The sequence below is a fragment of the Mauremys reevesii genome, linkage group 5 (genome assembly GCF_016161935.1).
Source record: "Mauremys reevesii isolate NIE-2019 linkage group 5, ASM1616193v1, whole genome shotgun sequence".
NCBI classification, from domain to species: Eukaryota; Metazoa; Chordata; order Testudines; family Geoemydidae; genus Mauremys; species Mauremys reevesii.
In genome coordinates this window covers 91,361,560-91,379,606 of record NC_052627.1, presented here as the reverse complement: position 1 = coordinate 91,379,606, position 18,047 = coordinate 91,361,560, and the positions used below count along the sequence as shown (strand labels likewise).

Below are 18,047 nucleotides of genomic sequence, written 5' to 3'. Positions count from 1 at the left end.
CAGCCCTGCTGACAGCTGCACCGGCTGCTGCTGGTCCCCAACAGTGGTCCCTAGGGCGGCCGGAGCAGCCACTGCTCTGACAGCCCCTGGCAATGGTCCTCAGCCGTGCCCTGAGCCGTGCCCTCCCTGCAGTAGTACCCCTTCCCCCCCGCAGCAGCCTCCCCAAGATTTAGTCAGGGATATTTATAGTATAAGTCATGGACAGGTCACAGGCCATGAATAATTTGTTTACTGCCCATGACCTGTCCATGGCTACTTACTAAAAATACTCATGACTAAATCGTAGCCTTAATCATTAAAATTTAAAAGGTTCTCAAAAGTCTAATTTATTTTGCTGTAGTATCCTTCCAAAATATTTATTATAGTATTTTAAACTTTCCAAGAAGGTTTGTCTTTCTAACTAACATTGGCAGCTGGTGCAAATGTTTCATTCAACAAATATGAAATATTAGCAGTGAGTCAGCCTTTGATAGCAGTGCTTTACTAAGCAATTAGGCTATTTATAAAGGAGTAACTAACAGTATAAATTTCTCTTTTGATTTGTTCTGCAGCGGTGTCGAACCCATATTGTCAGTGACAAGATAATAAATGGACAGCCAGGTAGTCAGCCCAGTAGCCACATTCTATCTTACTAATTTAACTGAGATGTTCCTGAAAGGGACTTTAAAGGAGATGCTGAAAAAATGTGTGCTCCCAATTTAACTCTGTAAACATTTCACAGTTGTTTTTAAACATTATTTAAAAAATGTACCCAATTACATCCTACCGCCCAAAACCAAAGTTTTTACTCCACACAGAGGAGGGATAGAAGTTAATTTATACACTGCAGATTAACACCACATTATTTTTCCTAAAACTGGGGATTTTCACTAGGATCCCTTGCAGCAGAAGTTTGATTTTATTTCCCCTATGTAGTACCTTCTATTAATGGATGATTATTTCCCCTCACCAGATTGCTGCAGGGCATAGCTTAACGCTGAATTTACTCCTATGTCTTCTAGCTTCTCAGTATAAACTGTTTTATTATTGTTACATGATTTATGCACATCTTTCATGGTGATTGGGGCACACAGACATTGGTGCAGAGTATGGAGTACAGGAAGTAATATGTTCTCACTGTCCTGGTCCACTCAGAAGACTGTCAGTCATATTCTGCACTAACCAGGCCAGGCCAGGTAGGGCATGTTGCATTAGCCTAGCCTAGAGATAACAAAGGTGTGTACAAATGGAATTTGGTCCATACTGTGAAGGTATAAAAAAGGTGGATTTGCTCACTAATGCAATCTTAGAATCCAGGAAGCAACAAAGACTTTGTAAGGCCTCCTGATTGTGACCCAATTTGGTGATCAGCAGATAAACACTTTGGATGCAGCTATACCCTTTGTTGAACCCTCAAATGCTTCCCTATACAAGTCAGCATCATATCTTTCTCATCTAGCTGGATTGTAAAACAACTGGCTTTTATCTGTGATCCAATCTCGATCAGACACCAGGAGACTGTGGAGACATCTACGTCTTAGTCAAATGAAAGAGAGATTAAAGAGTTGAGGGTAATAAGCATATTGCTGATACTCTAGCTCATGTCACCTCACTGTGACAACAATTAGCAAAGACTTCAAAAGAAATGAAAGGCAGAATGGAGTTGCTCGACTCTGCAGCTGAGGCTCTTCAGTTAGGAGGAGCAACTGTACAACACCAGCCTCCCTCTCTTTATAGGGAATAAACAGAATCATTTAAAGGCAATTCCATTCATGTGTTCCAGACTCCTGATTTGCATCAACAGTATTTGGTGAGCAATAGCATGGATGGGTTCAAGACATCTGAGGTAGTCAGCCATTGTTGAAGTTGGCCTGATACAATCCTTTCAGACCTTCCCCCAAAAGGAGAAAGAGAGCAGACAGTTGGCAAGTACACTAACATCTGTAGAATTGGTTTCTTAAGCAAAGACTGGATCACAGTTTGTTTGTTTAGCATTGCCAAGATCTTGGCTCTCCCTTAGATAAACAGTAATGCTTCACAGCAGCAGATTGGCAGGCCTGCAGGTAACTGGGCTCATGTGCAAATACAGGCAAGTGGGAGGTGTTATCCATACATCTCAAGTGTGGGTAATCAGAATGAGAGTAATTTTACCCTTCCCCAGAATAAAAGCTCTTCAATTTCTTAACAAAACTTTCTCCTAGATGTAAATAGATAATATGTAGTTGGAAGAAACAGGAATTCTCCCAAATCTGATTTTGAATCATTTGCACAGTATATTAGCCATACTGAGAGTTTAATTCACCTATTTGACATAATATAATTTAAAGAGGGTGTATTAAAGTATTAAATGGGATCACTAACTTACGGCAAGCGACAAATTTATATTCAATATCCAATTATAAATAATCTAACTAGTAACCTTCCACATCCTCGTCAGGTGTTAGGCAGGTTTGGTTGTCTGAGTTTTCTTCTGGGAACTGAGTGCAGTCTGTGTCTTCTGGCCACTGCAGGCCCACAATTCCAAGCACAGATTCACAGCGTTCTTTGGAATGCTCACACAGCGTCCTGGAGGGATGAATTGGAGAGGGTGAGTAAAGACATAGGGTGGAAAAACATGTCATGACAGGTTACCAACTATTGCTGGAAACTAGCACACCTAGCTGGGGATCTGAAGAGGGAAAAAAAAAAGCTGTTACTCTTCTTTATATGACAGAAAACTTTTCTTACATGCATTTAACTTTCTTGAGACTAAAGAAAAATATATTAAAATGTTTCATCACTGCTAATATTTTTGTTAAGAAAATTATGGTAAGCAAACTATTGCGTGAGTCATACCATAAAAGTCACAATAGCAATTGTAAAGTTTCTTACCAACACCCTTCACTCAAATGGAAATGACAGAGGGGCCTTTCTTAAAGCAAAAGATACTAAACTCCTTTCTATGCAGAGAGATCAGGGAAAGATATTCTTCTAGAAGAAATTCTTAAACGAATCAGTGTAACAATACTAATGTTTCACAGCTACACTGAGACCATCCTCCTGAAAGATGCCAAAGCACTTCACAAAAAGCATACATACTGCACCAATGAAATATTGTCTCTTGTGATGTGGGGGGCAGCAGCCATAGCACATTGCATAACAACTAGCAGGGAAAAGAACATTTTAACCAGGGACACTGGATCATATGCCTTATCTTACAAAGAAGTGCCATAGGAACTTTTAATGTTCATAAAGGACAGGCAGGTTCTGGATTTTTAAGGTCTCTTCTCAGAGACTCACTCACAGGGTGTAGTACACTATCTACTGCACAGATGGTTGCAGGGCTGAATCAACCCTGCCTGTATTTGAACCTGTGGTTCCAGGCTGTCTAGGGATTTCAAACCTGGAAAACAAAAGAGCAAAAGACTTTTCAGTGAATTTTGTAAAATTAAGATGGTTTGAAACAATGTGACCTAGTTTTGAGGGTGTGGTCACTTCAACCATCAACATTTGTATCAGGCTATAGAGGCAAGAAAATTGTGTTGATGTTGAATATTTATTTTCCATCATAGAAACATAGGAATTGCCATAGCAGATCAGATCAATAGTCCATCTACACTAGTATCCTGTCTCTCAGAATGGTGAATACCAAATACTTCAACTGAATGGAAAGAAAACCCATAATTGGAAATTTTGCGATAACTTGTCTATAGGCGAAGCTTCCTCCTAACCACAGGCAATTATTGATTGGCTTATGTCCTGTATCAGGGGCTGATATGTCTATAAAAAAAATTTTTCTAGCCGAGTAACTGCAGATGATATTCTTATATTTATGGAATGGTCCAGTCTTTTTTTGAATCTTACAAAGATCTTTGTTCCAATTATATCTTTTTTCAGTGAGTTCCACAGGTTAATTGTGTATTGTGTAAAAAAGCGTTCTATGCATCTGAAGAAGTGGGCTGTAGCCCAGGACAGCTTATGCTCAAATAAATTTGTTAGTCTCTAAGGTGCCACAAGTATTCCTGTTCTTTTTGCGGATACAGACTAACACAGCTGCTACTCTAAAACTTGTTTTCAGTTGTAAATGTTGCCTTTCAACTTCAGTGAATGTACCCTTAGTTCTTATATTATGAGAAAGTTATTTAACAGAAGGGTCCAATTTGCCTTCTCTATATTTTGTGTGCTTCTGTCACGTTCCTCTAATTTGCCTCTTCTCTATACTAAACAGCACTAATCTTTTTAATCTTGGCTTATATTTGGAAGTCATTCCATGCTACTAATTATTATCATGGTCCTTCTCTGGACCGCTTCTCCTTCTGCTCTGTCACTTTTGAAAAGGAGTGACCAAAACTTAACATGCTGTTTAAACCAAGGTCATACATACTGTACCAACAATGCATATAATGACAACATAATATTTTCAGTATAATTCTCAAATTTAATTTGGTTTTGGGGGCGGGTTTAAAAAAAAGGTTTGTTTTTTGTTTCTGTGCCTGAACCTTTCATTTAAATAGTAAGAATGAAGTGTGCTTGTATTTTAGAGGGGTGTGTGTGTACAGTGCATTCGGCAGAGAAAAGCTGCAAAATCTGTTGCTTGTGTGGCAAGTGCTGGAAACTAGAGTGGATAATGGCAGTTACCTTTTGTAAAGGCAAATGGCATCTGCATATTCTTTTCAGTTAGCCACAGAAAACCATTCAGCTATTTTACTTGTGACTGTAACAGGATTCACTTAGAATGAGAATAGAATGAATTCTATTTCTGTGCCCACTTGAAATGAAGCACAGTGTACTACAAAGAGATTCATTTTATAAGAATGGTCTTGAATCAACTTGCTTTGTTAAGGCTCAGCAGCAATCTGTTTCCTTTTAGATTTGCCTCTCCTCCAAACAAGCTTACTGCTCTGTGTTGATTCAAATCACATTTGAGCAGTTGCCCTACATTGTTTTGTAGTTTGGCCTCAACCTTCTGAGTTCTAGAGTTTTTTGCTCTGCTTATTTTCTGATGACAGCCAGAGCAGTGAAAACAATAAAATAGATTTTAAAAGTTTTGGTCTAGTTTACTGAAACATCTGAGTAACTTGTGCCTTCAATATGTCCCTGCTCCTTCAACCTCATCCCTTCAAAAAACCAACCTTCTCTCAGAGAAGACAGTTTCCAATAACTGCTGCAAGACATTCAGTTTTAATTTGGGGGGAATAATTAAAATGCAGTTAACATGTCAAATAGATGTCTGAAGCCAATAACAGTGCAGATGTTAGCTCTTTGCAATATAGCAAGAAAAAACAGCACACGATTTAGAGGGACAATAATATTGCCTTTTGCTGTTCCAGTAAAATGTCTTCCTTCTGGGGTACTGGATGGATTAGAGGCTTGGTAACAGAATACGGAGGCTTTTTTTACACTTCTAGGTCACTAGTTCAAACCTGGTCTTGGTTGTATTGACCAAAGTTGACACTTGCTGGCTATTTGGCAGTCTGTGTGAAATGAACTGGTGGTCTGAATCTTGTTCTTAGTTAATAGGCAACCACAAGAAAATAGAGACAAACTACCACACTAGTTTGGCAGAGCCAACAGAAAGTCCAAGGAAGAAATGGGTAGCAGAGAACAAGGATGATGGTCACTGGCAAAGCAGTGAGGAAGCTCTCTCTATCTTGTATTAAATCAGGGACTTCAGTCTCCAGGATTTTCAATTTAGCACCTTCCATAAATATTAAACTAATTTAAAAGTAAACTGAAATAAAAGTGGTGTCACAAGGCCTCAGAGAGCCCTCTTGCAAGAATAAGCAAGGGACCCCCTTCCCGATTCCACCCCCAACACCTCACCCATTGAGCTCCAACACTCCCCACTCACCCCATGACATAGGAGCTAAATTTGAGTGAGTTGCATTGTGACCCCATTTGTCAGGTGAAGTGTCAGAGCATTGCTCCATCTGGTTTGGCCTCCATAACTTCATGGACCTTGGTCTGACTGCACCACTTGCACCACTGTAGCTACGCCACTGTGAACTATTTCCTCGATCTCTGCCAAATGCCATTAATTCAAATACAGGGTTGACACTGCACAAAATGATGGGAACATCTAAATGACATCGGTCGTGAGGAAATTTAGTCTTCCAGAAATCTGTTGCTGCCAGCACATTCTTTATGCCATAGACCTGATAGATCAAACAATCAAAGTCGCTAGAAACTACTTGCAAATAAAAATAATGTCATCTCAAAATCTTGGAAGGGCAGCTCTGAATGTGGAGGGTTTGAAGGTACATGCCCTTTGTCGCTGCAGAAGTGCTATGTACTGTTCAGTTAACAGGATCAGGGCTGATACCACAAATGCCTTATTAAAGGTGAACCACATTGCATAGAATTTGAAATCATACATGACAGATCAGTAAGTTGCCTCAATAATAGCCATCTTAATTTTCAAAAACTAGTTCAACATGTTCCCCTTGCTGTACATGACCTTGTTCAAAGTCTTCTACACTAAAAATAAAGCATAATGATCAAATAATAATAAAAAGGTGATAAATTAGGTGCTCTTCATAAAACAGGGACATATGTTATATACCTAGAAAACAGAAATAAAATTGCGGATCAGTATTACCTAGAATAGAAAATGGAGATGAGTATCCCCAGTGTCAATAAATCTTATATTCATCAGATGGGTATATGTTATAATAGATGTATGATTACAATGTGAATTTGAAATCCAAGGTTGTAAATTGCACTTGGACTTAGAAAGGGTATCGCAGGGAAAATTACATTAGCTGAATTTTGTTTAATGTTTACAGAAAAAGACAGGTCAAATACAAGGTGTATGCACTGTTCAAACCAATTAATCACTGCTCTCATTGAACAAGGGTGTGCTTCATTTGTAAAGGTTGAAGCAGATTCTAGGAAAATAGTCTATTCTTAGAATTTTCCAAGGGAAAGTAAATAAATAGTCTGCTTTTTAAGAGGTTCAGACAGCAATTAAATATTTAAAAATACATAATTTATATTTCTGTCTCTTGCATTTACCCAAGTTAAATCACAGTCCACTAGGATGAATCCATTTCTTTATAGCTTCCAAATAATTTTTCTATTTCTATCTATTACTGTGTCCAAAGTTCTTCCTAAATCAGTATAATCTGTGAATCAAATATAACAATTTACTACTTAGTCCATATTTTAATGGCAACTCTTAACATTACAAATCCCAATGCTGATACCTCTGGAAACTTCTCTTGATAAAAATAATTCTCTTTTTATGATCTAGGATAGGACAGAAAAACTCGAGACCTTTATGAAAATAGTTCTACTAACATTAGTTTTTGTAAAGCTATTTTTTAAAAACAAGTGAAATTTTGTGACTAAAGCTAATATTATTAACCCCCTAATTTGCTAGGTAGACAAAGACAATCCCTCTCTGTCCTGTAGAGCAGACAATCTAATTGTTGTTCCTTTATTTAAAAACAACAACAACAACAACTATGCAACAACTAATTCTGGCTTTTAAAAACTGGGATAACCAAAAAATTTTTTTAAAAAGTTATCACACACATGTGGGCTATGTTTCAGCAAGTCACTTTAATAAGCCTTCCTGATCTGTTAGAGTTCATCATCTAATTCTGTCTCTATACCACGTGCATTATTCTAACTTTCCAGTTACAGTAGATTCCTAGGTGGGAATTAAGCATATCAATTAGTGGTGCCTTATGAGTTTTCACTATGAATTATTATTAGCTTCCACTAGAAAATTGACAATGTTTCTTTGCTTAGTGATCAATTTGCCAACTTTAGAGGAATAGCTCTAGATAGCCTCCCAGTGTTATAATGTAGGAAACAACGGGACACTGGTGTGCTCAAACAATTTTTATAGTGAGGGTGCTGAGAGCCTGTATATAATGGAAACCACTTCAAGCCGAAGGGTGTGGCAGCATCCCCAGCACTCCTAGTTCCAGCACCTATGATAGGACACATACAGTAATTTTCAATACAGTCTTCTTTCAATAGAGACTTTAATATATTGAATACAGTCTTCTTTCAATAGAGACTTTAATATATTGGACCTTAGTGATATTTATTTAATAAGGAAACAGAAAAGTCCTTGCACTGATAGACTAAGCAGCATTTTAGTTTGTACATAAAAAACAATGGGGCAAAACTGGACTATATTTCTACAGTACTTGCTCTCCAATTTTGGAAAAGTGACCATCACATTCAAATCTCGTCTTTCATTAGTTAATATTTGGTACAGTGCTTTGAATATATAAAGCTTTCCATATGAGCTAAGCACTATTATGAATACTTGTATTTCTAGCTACACTCTTCATTTGCTGTTTGTTTTTATACCCTTTCTATTGGTGCAATTCTTATCTAATATCTAACAAAGGATTAGAGCAATAGAATATTTATAACAGGGGTTCTCAAACTGGAGGTTGGGACCCCTCAGGGGGCCACGAGATTATTACAGGGGGTCGCAAGCTGTCAACCTCCACCCCAAACCCTGCTTTGCTCCAGCATTTATAATTTGTTAAATATATTAAATATATTATGTTAAATATATTAAATAAGTGTTTTTAATTTATAAGGAGGGTTGCACTCAGAGGCTTGCTGTGTGAAAGGGATCACCAGTAAAAAAGTTTGAAAGCCATTGATTTATAAGGTTGTATATACATAGTTTAAAATAGAAAACTTAACTGAATTGCTATTCTTTTACCTGTCATTAAATAGTTCAAAAACGTCAAAAAATAATCACACGTACATAAAGAAGTACACTTCTTTCACTTTGCAAAATATGGGCCCAATCCTAATCCTACTGAAGTCAAAAGCAAAACTTCTGCTGATTTCAATGGAAGCAGAGTTAGCCTTTAAGAAAGATACCTATGGTGCTGAATGAAACTAGTCAAGAATCCAGTTAGGAAGCAATCACATTACCTGCAGGGTGGGATACGCTGATTTGTTTGAGGGTCACATTTTGGCACCAAGATTGTACAGGCAAAAAACATAAGGTACTTGTAGCAGTTAGTCTGAACCAAGGCTGGAAAAAGGGAAGATTCCCAGCTGATGGAGGCTTCCTTCTGAGTCCTATGGCCCAAGTAGTTTGGGTAGTTAGTATAGTTGTAAGGCAGGTTCATGCAGAGTTCCAGAGTAATTGGTTCACACTGACCTTTTGAAAGAAAAGAACATAAATTCTGTAAAACTAGATGAAACCCGAAATAAATAATTACAAGATTCTGATTATTTAAACCGATTATACTCTCTCTGGCATCCTAAAGTAGGTCTTGTTTTACATAGCCCAAGGTGGCTTGCGGAGTTTCACCAAGCGGCCAGTAGCCTCTCTAATCTTTAATACAAAGATGTAGTTTATAACTACAGGTCCTTGAGTGCAGTGGTCCATACGAGACTAGTCATGTCAGCAAGGGAAGGAGACTTCGATCTCTACATAGCTAGTCAGTTAATCACAACCTTCATATTTATATTTACCAAGGTCTTTCTGTATCATAACTTTTGGACGCTCATTTATAAAAAGGTACAAATAAACTATTACATGAGCTAATTCTTTTCAGCTAATAACTCTTTAAACATCAAGAGTTTTTATATAGAATTATCAAAATACAGCAGATTGGAAAGCATTTCATCAACATTCCTCCCACTCCCAAATTAACAAGAGTGTTTAACAGAATAAAGAATATTATTTCTATTACACTGTATCCCGAAGCCCTGATCAAGATGGAGTCCCTTTGGACTAGCCACTGTATGAACACGTAGTAAGAGGCAGTCACTGCCCCCACAAGCTTACAGTTTAAGACAAATTAATGTAATTAACAGGAAGATACATAGAGGGAGAACCAGGGTAACAAGTATGCACGGTTATGCAGGCTAGCTATATGTTTAATTAACAGGTTTTCAGAGGTTTTATAACATAAATAGGGCTGGTCAGAGAATTATAAGTATTTCCCAAGAAAAACTGTTAAAGAAATGGAAAATCTGGACCTTAAAAAAAAAAGAAATTTTCATTTTATCAAAAGAAAAGGAAAAATATTTTAAAAATTAAAACAAATAATTCATTTTAATTCAATTTGAGATTAAAGTTTTCATTTAGAATTGAATCAAAATTAATATTTTGTTTAATTTAAATGAATATTTTTTTAAATGACAATTTTCCAGGAAGAATTTAATATCATTTGATACCCCATATTTCATTGGAAAAAAGTTTTGATTAGCTCTGTAAACAAACAAGATATGTTAATGATGTTAGTAATCTCCGCTGGCCACCTGCCTAGCCATTATCAGTTCACAGTTTACTGTAAGTATCATTATATGGGTGAGTCTTGAGGAGAGATGTGAAAGAAGATTCAGTAGTATCTGATAATCTTGCCTGACCTGACAGCCCCTAGTGCAACCTCCTTTAGCAGTCACCTCTCTAATATAAGAAAGACTCAGATGACAATAGGAATTCCTGAGATCGGGTTTTGGTGTGTGTCGGACCTTGACACACACTGCCTTCATTCAGCTGTGTATGTTGTGCCATGCAATGTAGTGTAGGCAGATCCAATTTTGGAGCATGCCAGGTTGCCCATTATGTCCTGACTTGGTTATGCACTAGCACAAGTCAGTAGTATTTCTAAATTCATAAATGCATACATCTGAAACCATACTTATTGCCCTTGAAGTTAAGTTGTTTTCTAGCTGAATCTAGATGGGAATCAGTGGCAAAAAGTTGTTGGCTCCTATGTGGACACAGAATCCATAGGAATCTTAACAGGGAATTCTCTATTTTTTATTTAAATTATCAACTATAACATGTAGTAGATTTAGGGTTTTTTTCTCATCCTCAACTGCAAGTAAAACAAGTTTTATGTTTGGAAATTAAAACATAGCTCAGACTTAAAATTAACAGTAATTCATGCATAAAACCATCATGGAAACCTCTCAAGCCACATTAGGTCACATGATGTTAATGTGACAATACTGCCTGAAAATGTAAATATTTATAGCATGTATGGCAAAAATACGAGAAAGGGTGAGGGGAAGTCAAATTCAATTCCAAATTCTCTTAATAGTGTGTGGTCTGGAATGAGATTATTTTGTGGAGTTGAGACAGATAAAAAGCACTGAAATTGATTTGCTTTGTGCACTTAGACAGCAAATTCTTGATTGCATAAAAGTATTTTTCTTGGGCTCTGAACAGCGTATTCATCTTACTGTTGAGTCTGCATATTTAGTGCTTACTATCATTCATTCACCGTCTAACTGCTTCACAGCTTAACTGATTCTTTGCACTATTGATCAATAGTATAATTGATTGACTCATGGAATAGATGATAATTACTCATGACCAGTCACCTCTCACCTGTTGCTCTGTCCACCTCCTTTCTCTCTTCCATTTCTCACATTCACACATATAATCAGTTCACATACCTTCCCCCTCCCCCCGCCTTCATACACACAATCTTCTGCCATTCTTCTTTGTCTCCAGCAACATCCACCCCAGTCCCCTTCCTTGCTCTCCTGCTGCTGCTTCTGGTATACCCTCTCTGTCTTCACCTCCTGGTCCTTCCATCTCCTGGCTCTCTGAGAAACCTGACTCTTCACTTTCTGTCACTGCCTCTACCACTTCTCTTTCTTACAGTGGTTTCTCCTCACACACATACATACCCTGAATACACAACTGAATTTCTTCATATTGTTGAAATGTTTATTTTCACAGTGTTCCTTTTTCAGATATTGGCCTCTTTTTTATGCATTGAAACAACGAGGAGTCCGGTGGCACCTTAAAGACTGAAGATTTATTTGGGCATAAGCTTTTGTGGGTAAAAAAAACCCACTTCTTCAGCTGCATGGAGTGAAAATTACAGATGCAGGCATAAATATACTGACACATGTAGAGAAGCGAGATACCTTACAAATGGAGAACCAGTGTTAACAAGGCCAATTCCGTCAGGGTGGATGTGGTCCACTCCCCATAATTGATGAGGAGGTGTCAATACCAAGAGAGGGAAAATTGCTTTTATAGTGAGCCACCCACTCCCAGTCCCTATTTAAGCCCAAATTAATGGTGTTAAATTTGCAAATGAATTGTAGCTCTGCAGTTTCTCTTTGAAGTCTGTTTTTGAAGTTTTGTTGTTGCAGGATGGCTACTTTTAAATCTGTTATTGAATGTCCAGGGAGATTGAAGTGTTCTCCTACTGGCTTTTGTATGTTACCATTCCTGATGTCTGATTTGTGTCCATTTATTCTTTTACGTAGAGACTGTCCAGTTTGGCCCATGTACATGGCAGAGGGGCATTGCTGGCACATAGAATCATAGAATATCAGGGTTGGAAGGGACTTCAGGAGGTCATCTAGTCCAACCCCCTGCTCAAAGCAGGACCAATCCCCAACTAAATCATTCCAGCCAGGGCTTCGTCAACCCTGACCTTAAAAACCTCTAAGGCCACATGATGGCATATATCACATTAGTAGATGTGCAGGTGAATGAGCCCCTGGTGCTGTAGCTCATGTGGTTGGGTCCTCTGATGGTGTCGCTAGAGTAGATATGGGGACAGAGTAGGCAACAGGATTTGTTACAGGGATTTGTTCCTGGGTTAGTGTTTCTGTGGTGTGGTGTGTAGTTGCTGGTTTGGTGGTAGTTGCTGGCTTTTATGCATTGAGATTTGGTATGAATTTGTGATTCTTCATTATGAAAGTCAGATACACTAATATAGGTTGCAAATGCAAATACATGTAAACTTTCTAAGAGTTTATATAATATAAATTTAATCTAGACTGCAGGAGAGACTGATTGTCTTCTCGACATACATGTGTAATTCCTATTAATATTAATAGGATTTCTACTCATGTTTGGAAGAAATAGAAATTAAAACTAGAAAAGATCAATTAGATCAGCATTTCTCAAACTGGGGTCCATGGTCCCCAGTGATCAACTCCTCCTCTTTCCTCCCTCAACTCCTCCCCCTCCCTGCCAGTGCCTCCTGCACACCAGGGAACAGCTGTTCCCCAGTGTGCAGGAGGCACTGGGAGGGAGGGGGAGGACCGGGGACAAGGTGCACTCAGGGGAGGAGGTGGAAAGAATGGGGAAGAGGAAGGACAGGGGTGGAGCAGGGGCGGGAAGAGGTGGGACAGGGGTGGGCCTGGGGGAAGAGGTGGAGTGGGGTCAGGGCCTGGGGATGAGCAGGAAGGGTTTGGGGTCTGCCAAAAATTTTAAATTAAAATAGGGGTCCTTGGGTTGCTAAAGTTTGAAAATCACTGAATTAGATCATGCAGTCCATCATCCATGCAATCCATCACCCAGTTGTTCAGTTCAGTTTTACAGGACTCTATTAATCATGGTAGACTGATTTAAATCGTCAATCAAGTTTAAATCAGCAAGCTGGAAACATTGATTTAAATCATCAATTTAAATATTGTTTTGCATTTGTGCCTTTTAGTTATTTTTAGGGCTGTTAATTAATCGCAGTTAACTCACATGATTAACTCAAAAAAATTAATCACAATTAAAAAATTAATCGCGATTAATCGCACTGTTAATAAAATACCAACTGAAATTTATTAAATATTTTGGGATTTTTTCTACATTTTCAAATATATTGATTTCTATTACAACACAGAATACAAAGTGTACAGTGCTCATTTTGTATTATTTTTATTAGAAATATTTGCACTGTAAAAATGATAAACAAAAGAAATAGGATTTTTCAATTCACCTCATACAAGTACTGTAGTGCAAGCTCTTTATCATGAAAGTGTAACTTACAAATGTAGATATTTTTTGTTACATAACTGCTCTCACAAACAAAAGAATGTAAAACTTTAGAGCCTACAAGTCCACTCAGTCTTACCTCTTGTTCAGCCAATCGCTAAGACAAACAAGTTTGTTTGCATTTACAGGAGATGCTGCTGCCTGCTTCTTATTTACAATGTCACCTGAAAGTGAGAACATGCATTCACATGGCACTTTTGTAGCCAGTGTTGCAAAGTATTTATGTGCCAGATATGCTAAACATTGGTAAGCCCCTTCATGCTTTGGCCACCATTCCAGAGGATATGCTTCCATGCTGATGATGCTCGTTAAAAAATAATGCATTAATTAAATTTGTGACTGAACTCCTTGGGGGAGAACTATATGTCTTTGTCTCTGTCTTACCTACATTCTACCATATATTTCATGCTATGGTAGTCTTGGATGATGACCCAGCACATGTTTGTTTTAAGAACACTGCAGATTTGACAAAACACAAAGAAGATACCAATGTGAGATTTCTAAAAATAGCTACAGCATTCAACCCAAGGTTTAAGAATCAGAAGTGTTTTCCAAAATATGAGAGGAATGAGGTGTGGAACATACTTTCAGAAGTCTTAAAATAGCAACACTCAGATGCGGAAACTACAGAACCACCAAACCACCAACCTTCTGCTGGTGGCATCTGACTCAGATGATGAAAATGAACATGCATCGGTCCGATCTGCTTTGGATCATTATTGAGTAGAACCCATCATCAGCATGGACACATGACCTACAGAATGGTGGTTGAAGATGAAGAGACATATGAATCTTTAGTGCATCTGGCACATAAATATCTTGCAACGCCGGCTACAACAATGCCATGCAAACACCTGTTCTCACTTTCAGGTGACACTGTAAACAAGAAACGGACAGCATTATCTCCTGCAAATTGTAACCAAGTTTGTTTGTCTGAGCAACTGGCTGAAGTAGGACTGAGTGGACTTGTAGGCTCTAAAGTTTTACATACTTTTGTTTTTCAATGCAGTTATTTTTGGTACATAATTCTACATTTGTAAGTTCAACTTTCATGATAAAGAGATTGCACTACAGTACTTGTATGAAGTGAACTGAAAAATACCAGTTTTGTTTTTACAGTGCAAATATTTGTAATAAAAAATAAATATAAAGTGAGCACTGTACACTTTGTATTCTGTGTTGTAATTGAAATCAATATATTTGAAAATGTAGAAAATATCCAAAAATATTTAAATTCCATTATTATTTAACAACGCGATTAATCGTGATTAATTTTTTTAATCGCTTGACAGCCCTATTTATTTTCCTAAAGAACGGTTGATTCTCATTGATTGGTAACCATTAAAACATGTTGACTTGAAACTAAATAGAACCTTTATACTAAATTTGGTACTTATTTTTGCTAATCAGGAAATATACTATCTATACAAATTTATTTCAATAATTACATGACTTAATTTATATTTATTAAGTCTCTTAATTTCTACATTTTTTATTGTTAGAACAGGGATTCTCAAACTTCATCGCACCACAACTCTCTTCTGACAACAAAAATTACTAAAGGACCACAGAAGAGGGGATCAAAGTCTGAGCCCTCCCAAGCCCCGCTACCCAAGGGTCAGGGGGGCAAAGTCAAAGCCCTACTGCCCCAGGCCAGGGGCCAAAAGCCGAAGCCCAAGGGCTTCAGCCCCAGGCAGGGGGCCTGTAAACTTAGTCCTGCCACCGAGGGCTGAAGCTCTCAGGCTTGGGCTTTGGCCATGGGCCCCAGCAAGGCTAAGCCAGACCTGGTGACCCCATTAAAATGGGGTCATGACCCACTTGGGGCCCCAACCCACAGTTTGAGAACTGCTGATAGAAAATAGTGAATAATGCATTTCTAATTTATTAAATTATTAAAATTTTGCTTGTGATTTGTGTCATGCTCTTTGGATGGAAATTCAAATTCAATGACAAATGCTCAAAAGGAGCATTTTATTTTAATTAAATAAAACTACCTTAAATATTCTGGATACACAAGAAAAAAATCAAAACATGTTTTGCATTTAAAACAAAAAAATTTATTAAACAAAGGAAGTATTATATATAGTTAGTGAATGACCTGACAGTCCTTCAGTGAGAGTTCCAATGCCCAAGATGATGGGGCGTCCAGGATTTCCAGGTTTGTGGATTTGGGGCAGTAGATAGAATAGCCCTGGTTGGGGCTCTAAGGGTATGTTGATTTGTTCCGTTGTTGGTGTAGGGAGTGTCCTGAGTAGATGGTGCAGTTTCTTAGTGTATTCCTCAGTGGGATCTGAGGGAAGTGGCCTGTAGAATTTGGTGTTGGAGAGTTGTCTGGCGGCCTCCTTTTGGTAGTCAGACCTGTTCATGATGACAACAGCACCTCAGAACAACAGAACTCTCACTGAAGGACTGTCTGGGTATGTGGACTCTCTACTCAGACCCTATGCCACCAGCACTCCCAGCTATCTCCGTGACACCACTGATTTCCTGAGGAAACTACAATGCATTGGTGACCTTCCAGAAAACACCATCCTGGCCACCATGGATGTAGAGGTTCTCTACACAAACATCCCACACGCTGATGGAATACAAGCTGTCAGGAACAGTATCCCTGATGATGCCACAGCACAACTGGTTGCTGAGCTCTGTGCCTTTATCCTCACACAAAACTATTTCAAATTTGATGACAATATATATCTCCAGATCAGTGGCACCGCTATGGGCACCCGCATGGCCCCACAGTATGCCAATATTTTTATGGCTGACCTGGAACAACGCTTCCTCAGCTCCCATCCACTCACGCCCCTTCTCTACCTACGCTACATTGATGACATCTTCATCATCTGGACCCATGGGAAGGAGACTCTGGAAAAATTCCACCACGATTTCAACAGCTTCCACCCCACCATCAACCTCAGCCTGGACCAATCTACACAGGAGGTCCACTTCCTAGACACTACGGTGCAAATAATTGATGGTCACATTAACACCACCCTATACCGAAAACCTATCGACCGCTATGCCTACCTTCATGCCTCCAGCTTCCATCCCGGGCACACCACAAGATCCATTGTCTACAGCCAAGCACTGAGGTACAACCGCATCTGCTCTAACCCCACAGACAGAGACCAACACCTACAAAATCTCCACCAAGCATTCTCAAAACTACAGTACCCGCACGAGGAAATAAGGAAACAGATCAACAGAGCCAGACGTGTACCCAGAAGCCTCCTACTGCAAGACAAACCCAAGAAAGAAACCAACAGGACTCCACTGGCCATCACATACAGTCCCCAGCTAAAACCCCTCCAGCGCATCATCAGGGATCTACAACCCATCCTGGACAATGATCCCACACTTTCACAGGCCTTGGGTGGCAGGCCAGTCCTGCCACCCAACCTGCCAACCTGAAGCATATTCTCACCAGTAACTGCACACCGCACCATAGTAATTCTAACTCAGGAACCAATCCATGCAACAAACCTCGATGCCAACTCTGCCCACATATCTACACCAGCAACACCATCACAGGACCTAACCAGATCAGCCACACCATCACCAGTTCATTCACCTGCACGTCCACCAATGTAATATATGCCATCATATGCCAGCAATGCCCCTCTGCTATGTACATCGGCCAAACTGGACAGTCTCTAAGGAAAAGGATAAATGGACACAAATCAGATATTAGGAATGGCAATATACAAAAACCTGTAGGAGAACACTTCAACCTCCCTGGCCACACAATAGCAGATCTTAAGGTGGCCATCCTGCAGCAAAAAAACTTCAGGACCAGACTTCAAAGAGAAACTGCTGAGCTCCAGCTCATCTGCAAATTTGACACCATCAGCTCAGGATTAAACAAAGACTGTGAATGGCTTGCCAACTATAGAACCAGTTTCTCCTCCCTTGGTTTTCACTCAGTTGCTAGAACAGGGCCTCATCCTCCCTGATTGAACTAACCTCGTTATCTCTAGCTTGCTTCTTGCTTGCATATATAAACCTGCCCCTGGAAATTTCCACTACTTGCATCCGAAGAAGTGGGTATTCACCCACGAAAGCTCATGCTGCAAAACGTCTGTTAGTCTATAAGGTGCCACAGGATTCTTTGGTATTGTTGTTATTATTTGTTTCATTTATTTATTTATTTAAAAGATTTTAATGGATTACAAACTTAGGCCTCAAAATAGGATGTTAATTTCAAATTTTATTTTAAATAGGTTTATTTATTCAAAATAAACTTGGATTTAATTTAAATGTAAAAAATCAGATTTTTTTAAATCAGTGAATTTTATTTAGGGGGAAGGATAGCTCAGTGGTTTGAGCATTGGCCTGCTAAACCCAGGAT

At 38.8% G+C, this 18,047-nt stretch overlaps 1 protein-coding gene across 8 annotated transcripts in view; it reads right to left on the bottom strand.

The window, feature by feature from the left end:
• The window catches only part of CORIN (corin, serine peptidase), a 289,837-nt gene that overhangs the window by 58,069 nt on the left and 213,721 nt on the right, over positions 1 to 18,047 (bottom strand). For all 8 annotated transcript variants that reach the window (XM_039541668.1, XM_039541670.1, XM_039541669.1 and 5 more), the window contains exons 11-12: positions 8,872 to 9,103; positions 2,399 to 2,544 (exon numbers count right to left, since the gene is read on the bottom strand). In XM_039541668.1, coding sequence (XP_039397602.1) covers positions 2,399 to 2,544; positions 8,872 to 9,103 — 378 coding nt within the window. The remainder of the gene's footprint in view (positions 1 to 2,398; positions 2,545 to 8,871; positions 9,104 to 18,047) is intronic.